The sequence below is a fragment of the Diadema setosum genome, chromosome 19 (genome assembly GCF_964275005.1).
Source record: "Diadema setosum chromosome 19, eeDiaSeto1, whole genome shotgun sequence".
Taxonomy (NCBI): domain Eukaryota; kingdom Metazoa; phylum Echinodermata; class Echinoidea; order Diadematoida; family Diadematidae; genus Diadema; species Diadema setosum.
In genome coordinates this window covers 7,935,282-7,952,460 of record NC_092703.1, presented here as the reverse complement: position 1 = coordinate 7,952,460, position 17,179 = coordinate 7,935,282, and the positions used below count along the sequence as shown (strand labels likewise).

The following is a 17,179-nucleotide window of genomic DNA, read 5'->3' as shown; positions in this document are numbered from 1 at the left end:
ATGCTTCATTCCGCTTTAGCGACAATTTCCCTTGTCATGAGTGTGGGCCTCCTAGCACCCGTCGTTGCTGACATTCAAGATATATGTAAGCACATTTCTCCCAGAAGCATTTCATCCAAAATTCATGTAACTATATAATGATAATTCAATATACATTGATGAATTATTAAATTTGTTTGCAAAAACCGATAAGTCCATTTTTGAAGATTTTGACGTACGATCTTTGCCATAACGTACAAAATAATACCTTTTAAAATGATATATTGGTCACTACATATAAAGGTATATTTTTGAAGTTATGGTCAAAAGAAGCAAAAATTTTCGCAATAATCGCAAATATCTCCATTTGGCAAATATGGACTTATCGGTTTTTGCAAACAAACTCTTCATATATATATATATATATATATATATATATATATATAAAATATGCAATTAGTAACTCCCATAATTCATAACTCCCTCACTGATATTTGAAAGACGTGAATCTATAGTGATGCTGTTTGAAGGTTTTATTTTAAGAGATTGGATTGCTTGCATGGAAGGATATTTTGAAAAAAAACAAAAACAGATTGGTTTTCAAAAAAAAAAAAAAAAAAAACCCAACCACGAATATCTCTTCAATAATGAGAGTGAAATTACATTGTAATTTTTATCCTGATGACGGCTCTGCATTTCAGTCTGTATAGGCTCTTGGGCTTTGATGACAGTGGATCAAAGCATTTTTTTTTTTCCGGGGGGGGGGGGGGGAGCGAGGTGATGGTGCAAGTAATTTGAGGTAATTTATGTATATCTCCGTTAAAAGTTCAGTATGTTCTGGCTCATGACAAATTTCATTAGAACGTGAGGTATAAATACTATAATTCGAATTGAAGATTCATATGATATATACATACCAACATTGGATACGAACGTTTTTGTCTGTTTATTTGTTTTATTGTATTCAATCATGGGTATAAAATACCCTTGAACAACTAGGTAAGGCTGTTTTGTTTTTGTTTTTTCACAGAGGCCGCAAATACAATGTTACAGCAGCGACAAAAACAATACGATGAACATATCAATCTAATCAAATTAATAAAAAAAAAGCATAGCGTAATAAGATACATCGCCACATAATTATATAACAGATACTTAAAACCAGGAAAAAAGGAGAAAACACTAGAAAACACTAGATAATAAAAAAAAAAAACCAGAAGATGGAACCCACAGTTTCACGTAAATGCTATTTCACTAAGCCTATCTATTATCTGAAGCTTACATTAGTAGTCCAATGTTACATGAGCTCATTCACAAAGATTGAATAAGGTTTCCAGTCCAAGACAGTTCGTTGTCGACTTTAAGTACGAGATATTTGTAATGAGAAGCTCTTTCCACATGCCCGTGGTTGATAGTATCGTGTAGTATATCCGGACTGTGTTTGTTTACAGTGCACCTTTTGTTTTTTTCTATATTTATAAGTGAAATTTATTCACTTTAAGCACTAAGTGACTTCTCTAGTAAATGTTAGTCGGGTTCTGAGTTAAAGGAAACCAAAACAAAAATAAAAATATGACGTCATTACGGACATTATTATGAACAACAATATCGAGGTATTAACAAAGAAAATTTAACATATTTTCACTTTTCTACCATAATGAAAGAACACTTGACTTACCTTTAATAGAAAGCCGAGGGAATGTGTATTTTTCATGAAAAAAAAAATTGTCGGCTTCTCCTTCGAAGTTTGTATTGTTGCCCATCATGACGTCATGAACTGTACTAGTCTTCCTATCCAGCGATGACAACACCAAAACATTAAAAATTCATAACTTTTGAATGGATTGTCTGATTTTCCTCAAACTCTTACTGATGTGTTTAACTAATGTTACTGCTTTCATTCAATCCCTCTTTGTAATTGTGCTTTGGTTTCCTTTAATGCTTACAGTGTTAGTGTTAAAAGAGTGATGGGTTTGTAACTGTAAAATTATTACCGGTATACATTGCATTATATACCGGTAAGGCATGTATGTGGGTCCATGACAAACATGAGAAAGTTCAACCGAGTTGTCACACAAAGTATATCAGTGGAATTGGAGTCCATATGCAGTCAAAAGTGTTTGGCTAAAATTATAACATTTTGAGTGCTTATGTTTTGTTCCTCCAGTTATAAGAACAGAAAAAATTAAAAGATACCATCACCCCAAGATCGTTTCCCCAGTCAAAGAAACTGCTTATTGATGCCGATCTTGGCAATTTATAACGTAAATGTTTATCTGATAAACGTAATTTTGTCAATTCCTATAGGTACTCTGTAAGTGTGTTCTTATCTATAATTTGATGAGAACATTGATGAAATGTCATTCTGTGATTCTTGAGGTTGCATACTATTTATATGCATGAAATAACACCTGCTTGTGTTAATTTCGTATTATAATGAAATAATGTCATACACTTAAATTGTAATCACTCATGCAGTTCATACTATTATATTCAAGCAATATTGGGCTAAATTCGTTGTTCGATTGACTATGTATCACAATGCATGTATGTATGAAGAGGAAATGCAAAAAGAAAATCAATCATTCAATCAATAATGATTTCATTTGTACAAATGGAGAAATGAAATGAACAAACTGAAAAAAAAAATGCCTGGAGGCGATTAATTTTTCCTTCGGCGTCTTACTCTATTTTATCAGTTACTCTAGAATTCTTGTATTCATGTTTAACTCCCTGATAGATGCCCCTAAAGGTATGACGAAAACGCTGTCATGCCCTTGCATTTCCAGTGAAGCAGAAACGGTATGGTACTGGTATAAGAGCGCAACGTTGATCGCTTCATCATTCTCTCCTCCGAACGATCGCTATGTCTTATCAGAAGGTGGCCATAACCTGACCATTACTCTCACCAACAATGACAATGGGACTTATGAGTGCAGGAATATACAGGAATGCACCAAAAAATTCAATGTGATCATTCTAGGTGAGTATCAACATAATGGTTTTAAACAATGAAATTCTCGCCATGAAAGTAAAATGATAAGTGCGGTATATACAATACTCATTTCTAGTTTATATTAGTGATTTTATTAGCTGATAGTAACAATACTTTTATTTTAAATAAAGTATATGTTTCTAAAGTAAAGATTCGCGCCTTTGGAACAAAATACCCCCCCCCCCCAAAAAAAAAAAAAAAACCAAAAAAAAAAAAACAACAACAACAAAACAAAACAAAAACAGACATTAACATATACACATGTCCTGCATGCTTCTTTGGGGTTAGTATCTATGCAGAATATAAATAATACAAAAGAAGTATATTGTATCTATTACCCCGAGGTATGATTTGTATATGGGCAATTCCACGATAACACCGTGACACTTTTGAGTATAATTTCACTCATCAAATGTAAATAATAATCAAAATGTAACACATGAGCAAAATTTCTTATTGTGTATCTATGCATATCGTCATAAGCAATTTTTAAAACAAAAAAAAAAAAAAGGAAGAAAAACTGCTGTGGTAAATGAGTTATGCACGATTGATTACCACTGTAACACCATCACGCAAAATGGACATGGGTTTTTGTGCACTTTGTTTACTGACAAAACCCTGTGAAGTTAATGAACATTTTGATAAGTGGATCTGTTCATGGGATGTACTAGAGACTCAATGGTAATAATGAAGTAAAATTTGATTAAAGAGTCAATTGACAGGAAAACTATGACATAGATTTTAAATAAGTGCACCGTAACACCGTGACTGTAACACCGTGACCTCTGAAATGTGTGTAGAAAACCTATGGAGAATCCTGTTGTCTTACTTTCAGCTCATAGTGTTTCTCCATTAGGTAGAATGAAATGATGATTCATGATGAATGTTTGACATCACAGTATAACACTTCCAGATAAAACAGAAAATTATTGAAATCATAACAGATTAACAAAAACAAAGTAAAGAAAAACTTTGCACTGTAACGCCGTGACATGTCATATACATTTGTACACGTTACAGTCAGGAACACTGCTCTTACAGAAAAATATACTTTATGTTTTGAGACATAATTCACTCTATCATCATTGAAAGCTTTCTAAATATTTCTGAGTGAACTTAGGGTTTACAACTACTCTTTAAAAGTCCAATTTGTATATATTTGAAGATGACATACAAATTTGAAACTTTGATTTTAATACCTTTGGTCAGAAAGCCAGGTGAACTCACTTAGCAATTTCAGTAGCAATAAAAAGAATCATTCAAGCAATTTGTGTGGTACAAAATGTACCATAATTATTATTCTTTTTCAAAGATGTACTGGAAAACGAACATGTACATAAAAATGATTACAATGCAAATTCTCATTCCAGATAAAACAGAAAATTATTGAAATCATAACAGATTAACAAAAACAAAGTAAAGAAAAACTTTGCACTGTAACGCCGTGACATGTCATATACATTTGTACACGTTACAGTCAGGAACACTGCTCTTACAGAAAAATACACTTTATGTTTTGAGACATAATTCACTCTATCATCATTGAAAGCTTCCGAAATATTTCTGAGTGAACTTAGGGTTTACAACTACTCTTTAAAAGTCCAATTTGTATATATTTAAAGATGACATACAAATTTGAAACTTTGATTTTAATAACTTTGGTCAGAAAGCCAGGTGAACTCACTTAGCAATTTCAGTAGCAATAAAAAGAATCATTCAAACAGTTTGTGTGGTACAAAATGTACCATAATTATTATTCTTTTTCAAAGATGTACTGGAAAACGAACATGTACATAAAAATGATTACAATGCAAATTCTCATTCATACACATAAATCCTAGTGAGTGTGGCTCTCTTTAATGGTGAAACTTGTAAGATTGTGCACAGCACCATGCACAGGAAAGTAGTATTTCAGTGAGATTAACTTTTGGTGGACACATCGATCTAGCTTCAGTATGCCCTAAGTAATTCTTTAGGATACCAGGGAAGCTGCAGCAAGACTTCAGACTGTTTATCATGTTAGGAACACATTTGAGTCTACAAAAGAAGATTCAAACTATGTGATAAAATGGTCAATTATGATAAAAATATTAAACAAAGGGTATTAACTCAACTGAAACTGTTGCCTTTACCATAATTAAAAGTTCAAAACCTTCAGAAATGTTTGCTCTGGATAGTTATGAATCTGGTAGGTGGCACACTGTGAGTGGACTGCTTCCATTTTAACCCACCATGTGCTCTGAGTGTTGATTGGCATATCAAACCCCACTGCATTGTAAACACAGTTCTCGATTTTTGGCACAGAAAGGGTTGAAATTGCATGATGCTGGCAACAAGTACAAGTGATAATCTTTGTGGATATAGCTTGACCCATCTGTTATGAACAATCCTTGAAAAACCTCTATTTTTTGAGTAAATGTGACAGAGAAATCAGATGGTCACTTCAACAGTTAATTATGTGTAATCCAGTATGTGTCCTGTGTTATTGCAATGCAAGTCACGGTGTTATAGTCACGATGTTACAGTCACTGTAACACCGTGACACATTTTAATCAGCTTTAATTAACTAACAAAATGAGTTACCATCATTTTAGTACTTGTATATGGTAGCTACATGTGGTCATGATTTGGGCTATCAAAATAAACCCTTTTGTGTTTGTGATTTTCAACCAATACTAAAAACATCAGTTTTTACCGTAACACTGTGACATTATTGATGATCGTATTTGCAATGTTCGCTGAAGCTTAACACATAGAAAATCTTGCACTTTGATGATTTGGTAATGATGTTCAACCCTTAAACTCTGAAAACAAAGGCAAAGTTTTTACCTCCTGTTTCATTTTCTCATGCTACATTCACTTAACTTCATTACATTTTTCAGATATTTATGTCAAATTTAATTATGCTGATTTTATGCACAAAGTTAATGATGTAATTTTTTAACAAGATGGTCAAATATGACAAATTCAGTCCTTAAGCTTTCATTTGATACCAAAATGAATGAGATTTGACTACAGTATTTTGAAAATTTGATGGTCATGTCCACTTTATCGTGGAATTACCCATGATATGAATGGTCCTATTTAGTAAGCAAACGAACGGAAGAGTTGTGAGTAGATCAAATCATTATCCTAGCTGTTTTCTTAATAATAATGCTTGTGACCAGAAACGTCATTTAATTAAACATGTTTAGTACAACAAATACTAAATTTCGTATATTTCTTGCTTTAAGTTTGATTTTAGTAAAACATATAATTTTGTCTTATATCAGTTCGTCTGATTTTGGGTGTGAATTACACTACAATATAATTATACGCTGTAGAAGGGATGCAAACTTTAGAATGGAACATCAGGCAAAATTATGTGGAAATGTAGTGTGAGGAGGAAGAACGCCGAATGATGCCAGAAAGGATGAAACAGTTTCGTTTCCAAACAAATCTAGTCATGCAAGAAACAACAATATTTTCTCTCTCTCTTTTTTTTTTTTTACAAATTATTTGACCCAATAAGTCCATTCATGATTTCCATGATTATCTAAGAGCCGGTCAAACTGTTTAAACAAGCACAGAAACAAATTTGATATTTGCACCACGTTCATAATTATGATCAAATAAAAGCGAATGTTCAGATAAAAAGAAATAAATCTGTTCTGACAGATCTGGCATTATTCTTCGTATTATTCTTATTCTTCTTTCTTTCTGTCTGTTCCGTCCCTGCTTTTGTTCTTGTCCTGTGTCAGAGTCTTTTTTGTTTAATTTTCTGATTATTTCGCCTGACATCAGGATATCAAAATTTTATACATGGAGTCCTTGACTGATCTTGAGATACCCTCACCTTCTAGAGTAATTCACAAATTTTACAAAATATGCTTTTTCGTGAATTCCTCTTTTCCGTATTAAGTTATGAAATTATTAATTAAGATTGTATTGCGTACTTGTTTATTTATCCAAACCAGAGTTGATATCATTATGATAATTGTATTCATGTTTTGTTGAAAATTACGCGATTGAAAGTTCATTTTGATGTTATGTACTCATGTAAGCGTTATGTATACTACGTTGTATTACTTTACATGGAAATAAAATCATTTTGAATTAATTTGAACCATGCCTCTTGGCTAATCATATTTTGGGTCCTGACTTCGTCTTATTTGACAAGCTGTAAGCATGGATCCCTGCATGGACCCTGCCGGACGGAGTGGTTGTGACTGCTTTCTAAATGTCATCAATGCTACTGAGATAACATGCACCGCTCATGGGTTTCCGAGTCGACCAACTATTCATTTTACCAGTGGTGACGAAAACCCAATTGCGAGCATTCCCAGCACAGGTGGTGACTTATGGTCTTCAACAGCCGTCATTGAGCCCACTTCTTTGAAAGGAAATCGAGTAGTTAGCTGTAGCGCTTCAGCCGAGCATCATTTTGCGACAATGAATATTTGTTTAGCTGCTCCTCCTCCTGGTAAGTCATCTTGGTTTATTAGTATTATTTTTCAGCCAATATTAATTGAATTATTGCTTTCAGTATAAAGGTGTTTATTCAGTCTCTGATTATGAATACAGTTGGCCCGGTCGATTTGCCCAGGCATTAGATGTCCAGGACAATTTGACCCATTTGAATGATGTGCTTACAAATTTTGCACAGATCCCTTGTTAAATGCTCCGCTGTTTGTTATTTACACTTACCCACAAATTATTTTCAAGGGTGATTTAAAAATGCTCCATTCCATTTTGAACTCTGGTAACTCGCACTATTAATACTCACATCACTAAAAGGTAAAAAGCAATTTGACATATTAAGAGTGCATTATTTTTATTCTATGATAGATTTTGGGGCAAATTACTATGAATATGCATCAAGCACGTGTCTTTTCTCCAAAGTGTAATGCTTTTTAATGTTTTGATAGTTAATGTTTGTCTTTTTCTGCAAAACAATACCTCACCACAGTGGAATGATTTGTCAAGAAAAATCAGAAAAGTCTATCAGAACCTAACACCACATGGTGGTTATCAAATAAAACATGCGACATTATTGGCTAATTTTGTGTCAGGCCTTGTTTGTTTTTTGGTTCGTTTCTGTCACAAGCTATACGTATGGAACCCTGCGGGAACCCTGGCGGAGGGAGTGAGTGTGCTTGCACCGTGGACGCCACAGAAGAGATTGATATCACATGCATCGCATCAGGGTTCCTGGATCGACCAACCATCCTTTTCGCCAACAGTGAGGGAAACCCAATTTCCAACGTTTCCAGTTCCACAGACACTAACGAGTGGTCGGCTGTGGCCACAATTGAGCCTATACTTACTACAGAAAATCGGGTGGTTACGTGTAGCGCTTCATCCGACCAGCACTCTGCTACAATAAGTGCTTGTTTAGTCTCAACTTCTTCTGGTAAGTTAACTCTTATAACCATAAAAGATTGTAACGCGTAGCAGATCACTGCTTTGCACAGAGATCTCATTTTGTGTTACCAACCTGCTCTTAAAACTTACGCCACTAACATACCCTTTGTGTTAATTACGTCATAGTTCATACCTCCGTATATCTGACTCATTTCCTTGCCTCTGTTCCACGTCATCATCTGCATATTCCTATACTTTCAAGTTGACCATTAATTACAGAGATCAAATTGGTGTGTAGCGATTTTTACATTGCTGCTTGCAATATCAGGAACATTTTTTAAGCATTCCCAATTATTCATTAAAATTTATACAGTGGCAACAATGCAGTGGCAACAATGGCCTTCCAGGCAAATCACATAACGTCTTCAGAATGTTTCCTAAACTTTTTTTTTTTTTTTTTAGGTTCCCTACGTCTTCGTTGAAAATAGACGTTTTCAAAACATACAACGTCAAAGTTGGGACCTAGCATTTAGCACAGCTTTTTTTGGAAAACGTTTTAAAAACGTCAATGGACGTTACAAAACGTTTTTGTTAGGTCTGCTACGTCGACTTTGGCTTTAATGAACGTTTAAAAAACGTTTTTATTTGCGCCGCTATGGGTTCGTCATTGGTTACTTTATTATGAATATTCATGACTATTTATGAATATTCAAATAAGAAAATATAAGATTTGAAAACTAGTGAAAATAAGTAAAAGACATTGAGATCTAAAGATTCATGTTTGGTTCAAACTTTCTGTGTTGAAAATACACTTACCTACGTTATTGTTCAGTTATTCACAATTTTAAATTGTGTTATGAAGAGGTATTTTCATATGTTAGTAGGCCTTATTTAGGTGTGTGTGATCTAATTTTAGTAACCATGTCTTCATGCATTACAACATTCTCATCTACAAAGAGTATCAAACATTAAATTCTTGGGGATTATTGTAGATAATAAACTTTCCTGGAAATCACATGTTGATAATGTTTGTAACATAATATCGCGTAATATAGGTGTTTTGAATAGATTGAAATTTCATATTCCGCAAAAAGCATTACTTATGTTATAGTCGTCGTTAAAGGGACTGTACAGTACTAGTTGAGGTGGGGATTCATGTTTTGAACATTCCTAAGTGACATAATGAAAAGCCTCTTATGAAATATGAAAGAGCATGTAATTTTAAGAAGGATTCAACGTTTATTTGATGAAAATTGGTTTTCAAATGGCTGAGATATCCAAAAAAGTGCTAATAATAAAAGCCGACATGCCACAACTCTATTAGGATCTCTTTGTTTCACCTTGTTTTTGGATATCTCAGCAATTTCAAAACCGATTTTCATCGAATAAACTTTTGATACCCCTTAGAACTGCATGCTCTTTGACATCTCATAGAGTGGTTTCTGAATATCTCGCAAAACATTAAAAGCTAAATCCTCACCTCGACCAGAACTGTACACACTCTTTAATATTGCCTCATTTTAATTATTGAGTTTTAGTTTGGGGCAACACGCATCAGAATTTACTTGAAAGAGTGTCCCTCTTGCAAAAGAAAGCCCTCCGCGTTATCTGCCATTCCCCTGTACGTTCTCAAACAAATACGTTGTTTGCCTAAACAAGCTCTTAAAAATTCAAGATCTGTTTTTGTATAATTTAGGGCAATTTATGTATAAGTATAGCAACAATTTGCTTCCGTCCATTTTTGATTCTATGTTCCTCAAAAATCAATCATTTCATGAATATCCCACTAGGCGTTCCAATGAATTTCATTTACCCCTTTTACGAACGATCCTTGCTAAAAACACACTTATTTATATAGGCCCGCATTATTGGAATTCTTTGAATCGTGATATAAAAAACGCCCCATCCATATATTCTTTCAGGAGGAGACTGAAGTCCTTTCTATTGCAATCGTATGACTCTGCAGCACTGACTTTCATACCCATTTGGTCTTCTTTCTCACGTACTGACTTACTCACATTTTCTCCTCTTTGAAGAATAAATTGTAATCTTTTGGATGTCTGTTGTCATCTATGCTATTGCTCAAAGTGTCAAAGAGTAGAATTTCCGTCTGTTACTCCTGTTCATGCGTCCCTCTATTTACATCACATTACAATATCACTTTTTTTTCCTCCACAACTATCATCTGTTTCTCTTGGCATGCTTCTGCTGAAGATCGCTGTCTCCGTTGTACGTTTTTATTTGCTATTTTGTCTTCTGTCTGTTAGTCTTGTCCATTCCGTTTTGTTTCGTACAGCCTTTCCTTCAGTAGTTGTTTTGTTGTCTAGTCCTGTTTCATGCTTGTTCGCGTTTGTTAGTCTTGTCCATTCCGTTTTGTCCCATACAGCCTTTTCTTCAGCAGCTGCTCTGTTGTCTAGTCTTGTTTCATGTTTGTTCGCGTTTATGAAAGCAAGTGTATTTATCTGTGAATCTAATTCTCAGTGGGCTTCCAGATTTCTTCCAGATTTCTTACTATTCTTCCTTCTTTCCTTTTGTATTTATGATGCTCCAATTAATCTTCCCATTGATTTTTTTTTTTTTTTTTTCCAGAGGGGCCCACATTCTACAAGCTCTGTCTTTTTAGTGGGTCTCTCCATTTTTCGCACTTTAAAGGGTGTGTACAGTTCTGGTCGAGGTGAAGATTTAGCTTTTAATGTTTTGCAAGATATTCAGAAACCACTCTATGAGATGTCAAAGAGCATGCAGTTCTAAGGGGTATCAAAAGTTTATTCGATGAAAATTGGTTTTGAAATGGCTGAGATATCCAAAAAACAAGGTGAAACAAAGAGATACTAATAAAGTTGGGGCATGTCGCCTTTTATTATTAGCACTCTTTTGGATATCTCAGCCATTTGAAAACCAATTTTCATCAAATAAACGTTGAATCCTTCTTAAAATTACATGCTCTTTCATATTTCATAAGAAGCTTTTCATTATCTCACTTAGGAATGTTCAAAACAGGAATCCCTACCTCAACCAGTACCGTCCCTTTAAGCAAGGTTATACATGTACTTCATTTCGACCACTTCTGTTTTTTTTTAAAAAAAATTACTATAAGGTTCTCAATCATTGTACACTCTTTTCATTGCCTAATGTTCTGTTTACTTTATTCTCTGTTGTAAAAGAAGTGTGACATATTATGTTTTGTCAAAAAATTAAATAAACTTTGAATTGAATTGAATTTTGATGGTATATAAAATAATGCGATACAGATTCATCAATTGGGAATATAGGATGTACTATATAGGTGGTATAGGACATCAGGAACAGGTTAGAATAGAATTATATAGGATTAGGATACATTAATCCCAGAGTGTACCTGAATATCTGTACTATACTTTTTGTAAATACCCCCCCCAAAAAAAAAAAAAAAAAAACTTTAGACGTTCTTAAAAGGTTTCTGGACGTTCTAGAAGGATATGAAAGGTTCTCTAAACGTTCTGGAACGGGTCATAAGACTCTTTATACGTTCTTAAAACGTTTTTTCATCGTTCTAGACTATTTTTAAAGGTTTTCTGGACATCCGCACAACGTCCACAGAACGTTTTGAATATTCTTAAAGGTTTTAGTGACGTCTATAACGTCCAAAACGTTTTCTGCAGGTCCTTAAATTTCCGAAAGGTTTTTATTGTTTTTTAAACGTAAAAAAAAAAGGTTTTTGCAACGTCCATTTGTAACGTTTTAAATACGTTGAAAACCTTCCACAAAAAGACGTTCTGAAAACATTTTGCAAAACGTCCAAATGTTTGCTGGGAAACGGGTACCCATAAAATACCTGGGTCAGAAATGATTATTTGTAAAGAGAGGTATCACGGGAAACACCCTGTCCAAGGATGAGTGCGCTGGGCCTGGCTTTGAATCCCAGACCCTTTTACTAATCCTACAGAGCATTATCTATAATGTATATCCAATGTATAATACCGTGCTCCTATAGAATAATCAGAATAATGTTTGAACTGTAAACTACTTGTTTACTTTCTGACCTTCCAACAGTAACTTGAGAAAGGTCGTTTTGATTCCTCAATTTCTGACAGTGTCGCAACCTGACAAAAAGGATAAAGGACTCGGAACTGGTGGAATCATTGGAATTACCTTTGTTGTCATCGTCATCCTCCCGATAATCATTGGCCTTATAGTATGCTTCATAAAAAGGTATTGATTATATGCCTTTGCTTTCCTTCGCATATATACAAAATAATCTTACCTTACATAATATGTAACGGAATATGCTGTCAAAAAAAGTAGAGAGAAGTGATGATGATTTAAGTTAAGTTGAATTCTCTCCCATTCTCTGGTAATCTATAAGGCAGCGCAAGTGTGTGTGTTAGTGATGGAATTACACGCGACTATTGGAAAATCCCTGTACGTCCGTTTCGCTGCTTACTGTATACGTCGGTTTTATAAGAAAAGTCTTTTGCCACAATCACACGTACGTCGATGTGCCATTTACACTACAACAACAACAACAACAACAACAAAACCACCACCAAACAACAGAAAGTTTCCAGTAAACAGGAAAGAAAAACGAAAAAAACCACAACGGACCTACAAAACTATATCTTTTTTTAATATTACCGAGTGTTCCATCTCAACTCATCTTGTTACCCAAGTAATTCTTCTTACCCAAGCAATTCTCCAGGGACCACCATCTAAAGATATATTCTATCCATAACCTATTCAACAGGTTATCGAAGGGAACGACAGATTCCATGGTGCCATGCAGCAAGAAAGCTCAAGGACATGATGAACTTGAGGCCAGTGAAATGATTCCAACCACGACCGTGTAAGATGCTTCTCGTCTGTTTCTGATTCTGCGTCTTCAATTTCTGAATGCTTCGTATGATTCCTTGTCTTTCTAGTATTAACTGTTTCCCCCTTTGTATAATGTTCGGAGGACTTTTCACGTTTAGTCAATACTTTCTTTCTGTTACTAGTGAAATTTGTGGCCGAAACAAATCGTCTATGTCTTATAGGCAATTGCTGCATTGATTTCATAAACCTAATGATATCAAATTCAATTAATACAGACACCAAAATCAGTAAAAAAAAATACCCATAAAACTAAAAGCATGACCACCAAAGAAGACAATTTAATGGTTTCATTCCACCTCACATACCAGGGTAGATGTTAACCCACTAATTAGCAAACTACATCTCGATTTTGATTTGTCTGCCTTCTCAGCATAGTATCCATAATTATGTTTCTTTCTCATCTTAAGGGCCGATGGGCCTGGCGACAAGAGAGGTCAAGGGGATGTCGAAGCTCAAATCGGTGAAGGGGATGTTAGCACAACTCAGTAAGATGCTTCTCGATTTGTTTCAGATTTAATCACACCTGCCTTTTAGCGGAGCAGGTCTATGAATGCACATCCAAGCGTGCAAATGATCTTTTTGTCTGCCCTTATTCATCCTTGGTATAAAATGAAATTGTAAACATGATTATTAGAATACACGGAGTGTCTTCCTCTTGTTGTGAAAAATACCTGTTTCTCTGCCAATGATATAGTCTCAATGTATTCCCATAATCATTTGAACTTCAGCAATTAACCCAAGTAATTGCTAACAACATGGAAAAGAAAGGAAAATGCTCAAGTTCAAAGTCTATTAATAATATCAAATCTTCATGTGGACAAAGGGCAATATGTACGACACGCTCTGACATGGGGACTGATATGTTTGGAAATGTTCCGAGTGTGTGGATGTTTCTTTTTGTGCCCACATCTAAATCTGAGTGAAATCACTTCCTGAAAACAACAAATCATGTTTATATGCACATTTGTCACTCAACTCTTTGTAGAGGCGCCCATTTCAAGTAATTGCTAATAACATGGAAATGAAAGGACAATGTTTAAGCTCAAAGTCTATGATAATATCAAACCTTCATGCGGACAAAGGGCAATACGTGTGACATGCTTTATGTCGCTCTGACATGGGGATTATGTTTGCACAATTTACGAATGTTTGGATGTTGTTGTTTTTTTGGGCCCACATCTAAAACTGAGTGAAATAAATACCTGAAAGAAACATGTTTATATGCATAGTTGCCACTCAACTCTTTGTGGAGGCACCCGTTTTCTCCAAATAAACCAAATAAATTTGCTACACTCTCGAAAAGACTGAGAGTTTGCCGTTTACCAATTTTGTATGTCTTTCAATATGTATCGTAGCAATGTACTGTTATTGCGTTGACTGCATCATACAAGTTTGCTTTTTTCGCAGCCTCTTCATGCATTGTTTCATCTTTTGTAATACATGTATATTATTTGGAAAGTAAAATAAAATGAATGAATAGTGAAGATGAAAGAAATGTTGGGCTTGTGATTGGAACGCTCTTTTTTGCTTTGAAAAGGGAAGAACCTAGTTTGCTTCTGCCAAAACAAATTGTAATATAGGAAAGCCGATTTATGATGTATGACACCAGAATAATGATGTATAGGAAATTGCCTATATACCATAATAGCCAAAGACAGTCAGATATACCTGCAGCATATTACAAAACAGAATCTCAAGAAGGTTTTGTGTAAACTCATTTGTAGATTCTACAGCTTTACACATATTCCCGGGTATGTAGGTATATTCTAACCAACAAGCATTTTGACTGGTTTCAGAAGCGTTTTAGAAGCTGGATCCAACAGTCTTGTTCAACCACCTTTACTTAAAGAAGACAAGGACTATGATAACGAAATACGGGTAAGAGCTTCAATGAATTTATCTATATTTAATATCCCAACCACCAAAGTCATCGAATGTGATGATTTTATGAAAGATTTCATTAATGTGAAAATTACATTTCACCAAGTATACATTTTAATTCGGATCGCATATGAGTCATGTAAACTGAACATGCGATATGAAAATATAAAAAATATGATGGTGAATGAATGATAAAAATTAATCGAGAATATCTTAAAACAAAAGGGGAAATTACTTTGAATGACTTCAGTGAAATTGGAACTTCAGCAAAAAAGTGTTTGATTTATTTTCGGTGTGCATATAGTCAGCTAGAGCTGTCAGGTGGTACTTTTCGAAGGCCTTGTACAGTAAAAAGCATTTCATACGGAACTTCAAATTTGCACCCCTTATGGCGCCACACCTGTAGAACATGCCCTATAATTGGTTCACCGGGGGCATCATATACTATTAGAAAAGTGAACCCAAACTAAATTGTCTGTAATCCATGGGAATGACAAAAACCTACTTTTTTAAATTAATCCGTTTTTTAAAACCTCATCGGCGATAGAAAGAAACATAACAACAGTTATTATTTTAGATAGGACCCCAAAGTGGTAACAGAAAAAAACAACAGCAACCTTGTTTGGGAAAAACGCCGTAATTAAAATGTCCAAAAACAGATCCTTTTTGACGCTGGTACATAGCAGGTCATGTAGATTTGGATAGTGACCCCCTTGGTTCATATAAATTTTGTTTTCGGCCCGTTATGGTCCTCGGGCAGGTCTGTTGGGTGGATATGGTATACACACTTCAAGGACCCTAATGAGCCTTTAGTAGAGGTCCTATCAGCGAGTTCCTTATATATGGATCATGCTCAGGGTTTTATGGGCTCTTTGGGCTCTTGTATGAAGTTTCACAATGGTGTCCGAAGCACCTATGTCAGAGACTCCAACCCAAAGCACCTTCTGATCTGGAGATTGTATTAAGAGTCTGCATTGGCTCGCATGTTTCCACATCTGCTCCATAACATGGAGTCCGAAGTGTGTTCCGGGTCTTTTCTTATTCTTTGGTAAAGATACTGTATGTTGCGGTAAAAATTGTAGCCCCTGCACAAATTTGTCACCCCTGCACAATTTGTTGCCTGGCGATAAATTGTGCTTCTCGTGCAGTTCCCATTTTTTGACCTCAATGGCGACAATTTGTGCTGGTAAAATGTAATGTACAGTGTAACTGCAAAAATTGTCGTCGGTTGTTGTCTTCAAGCTGCAGAAGATAATGCTTAGATGCACTACGAATTGTGTGGTTCGGGTGCAAGCACTAACATACACTCACACAATCCTCATTATGGATATACCTCCTCCAACATACATCCTTACACATACAATGACACACACGCACACACGCACCCACTCTCCAATCCTATAAAGCACCCTCACACCACCCACTACTTCACACACACACACACACACACACACACACACACACACACACACACACTCACATTCACACCGTCGTTCAAACCCACACCCCATCCATCCACTCCTCTCCTCTTCACCACGCGCACCCCACATAACATACATACACTCACACACACAAACAGACACTCAATTATCATGTGCGCGCTCACATACACACTTCCTCGAAACCTTGAGGTGACTTTTTACATGGCTTGTTTGCATAGATGTAGCCATGTGGGTTATGTGCTGGTATTCCAATGCCTAAGTCAAGAATGATATTACCCCCAAACGTGCTTCGAGGGCGGGCGACAATATGTGCCGTCGGCCCTCTGCACAAATTGTCGGCAGGCGACAAATTGTGCATGGGCGACAATTTATGCCACAACAACTGTATTCTACGCCTGCATGATACGATTCTGTATAAAGAAAGCCCGTAGACCTTCTGAGATGTATGTTCATCACATCATTAAAAGAGGAAGATTTTTTGTACTACTTTTCATTTTAATAGCTAATAGTCTCCAAGTTCTTTCATGCCTATTATACAGTTCAGTAAAAAAAGGATAAAAAAGTGAGCAATAACTGTTCCTAAACCATTCAGGTAGATGAATATTATCTGGAAACCATATAGAAAAGTTAACCAATAAGGTTTAGGTGGACATCTATGTTTTCATAAATGTACAGGGCCAAACTGCTC

General features: G+C 35.3%; 1 protein-coding gene across 1 annotated transcript; it reads left to right on the top strand.

The window, feature by feature from the left end:
* On the top strand, positions 1-13,143 carry LOC140242492 (uncharacterized). The gene is made up of 6 exons (XM_072322225.1): positions 1-85; positions 2,720-2,962; positions 7,134-7,436; positions 8,061-8,366; positions 12,391-12,508; positions 13,041-13,143. The coding sequence occupies exons 1-6, from the start codon at positions 1-3 to the stop codon at positions 13,141-13,143; spliced, it is 1,158 nt and encodes a 385-aa protein (XP_072178326.1).
* Positions 13,144-17,179: the final 4,036 nt, after the last annotated feature.

What these genes read in the sequence shown, in the direction of transcription:
- LOC140242492 (XM_072322225.1), top strand. Translation starts at nt 1, where the DNA reads ATGCTTCATTCCGCTTTAGCGACAATTTCCCTTGTCATGAGTGTGGGC. An exon ending in TGCTGACATTCAAGATATAT is followed by an intron (nt 86 to 2,719) that starts GTAAGCACATTT and finishes ACTCCCTGATAG; the next exon opens with ATGCCCCTAAAGGTATGACG. An exon ending in TTTAGTCTCAACTTCTTCTG is followed by an intron (nt 8,367 to 12,390) that starts GTAAGTTAACTC and finishes AATTTCTGACAG; the next exon opens with TGTCGCAACCTGACAAAAAG.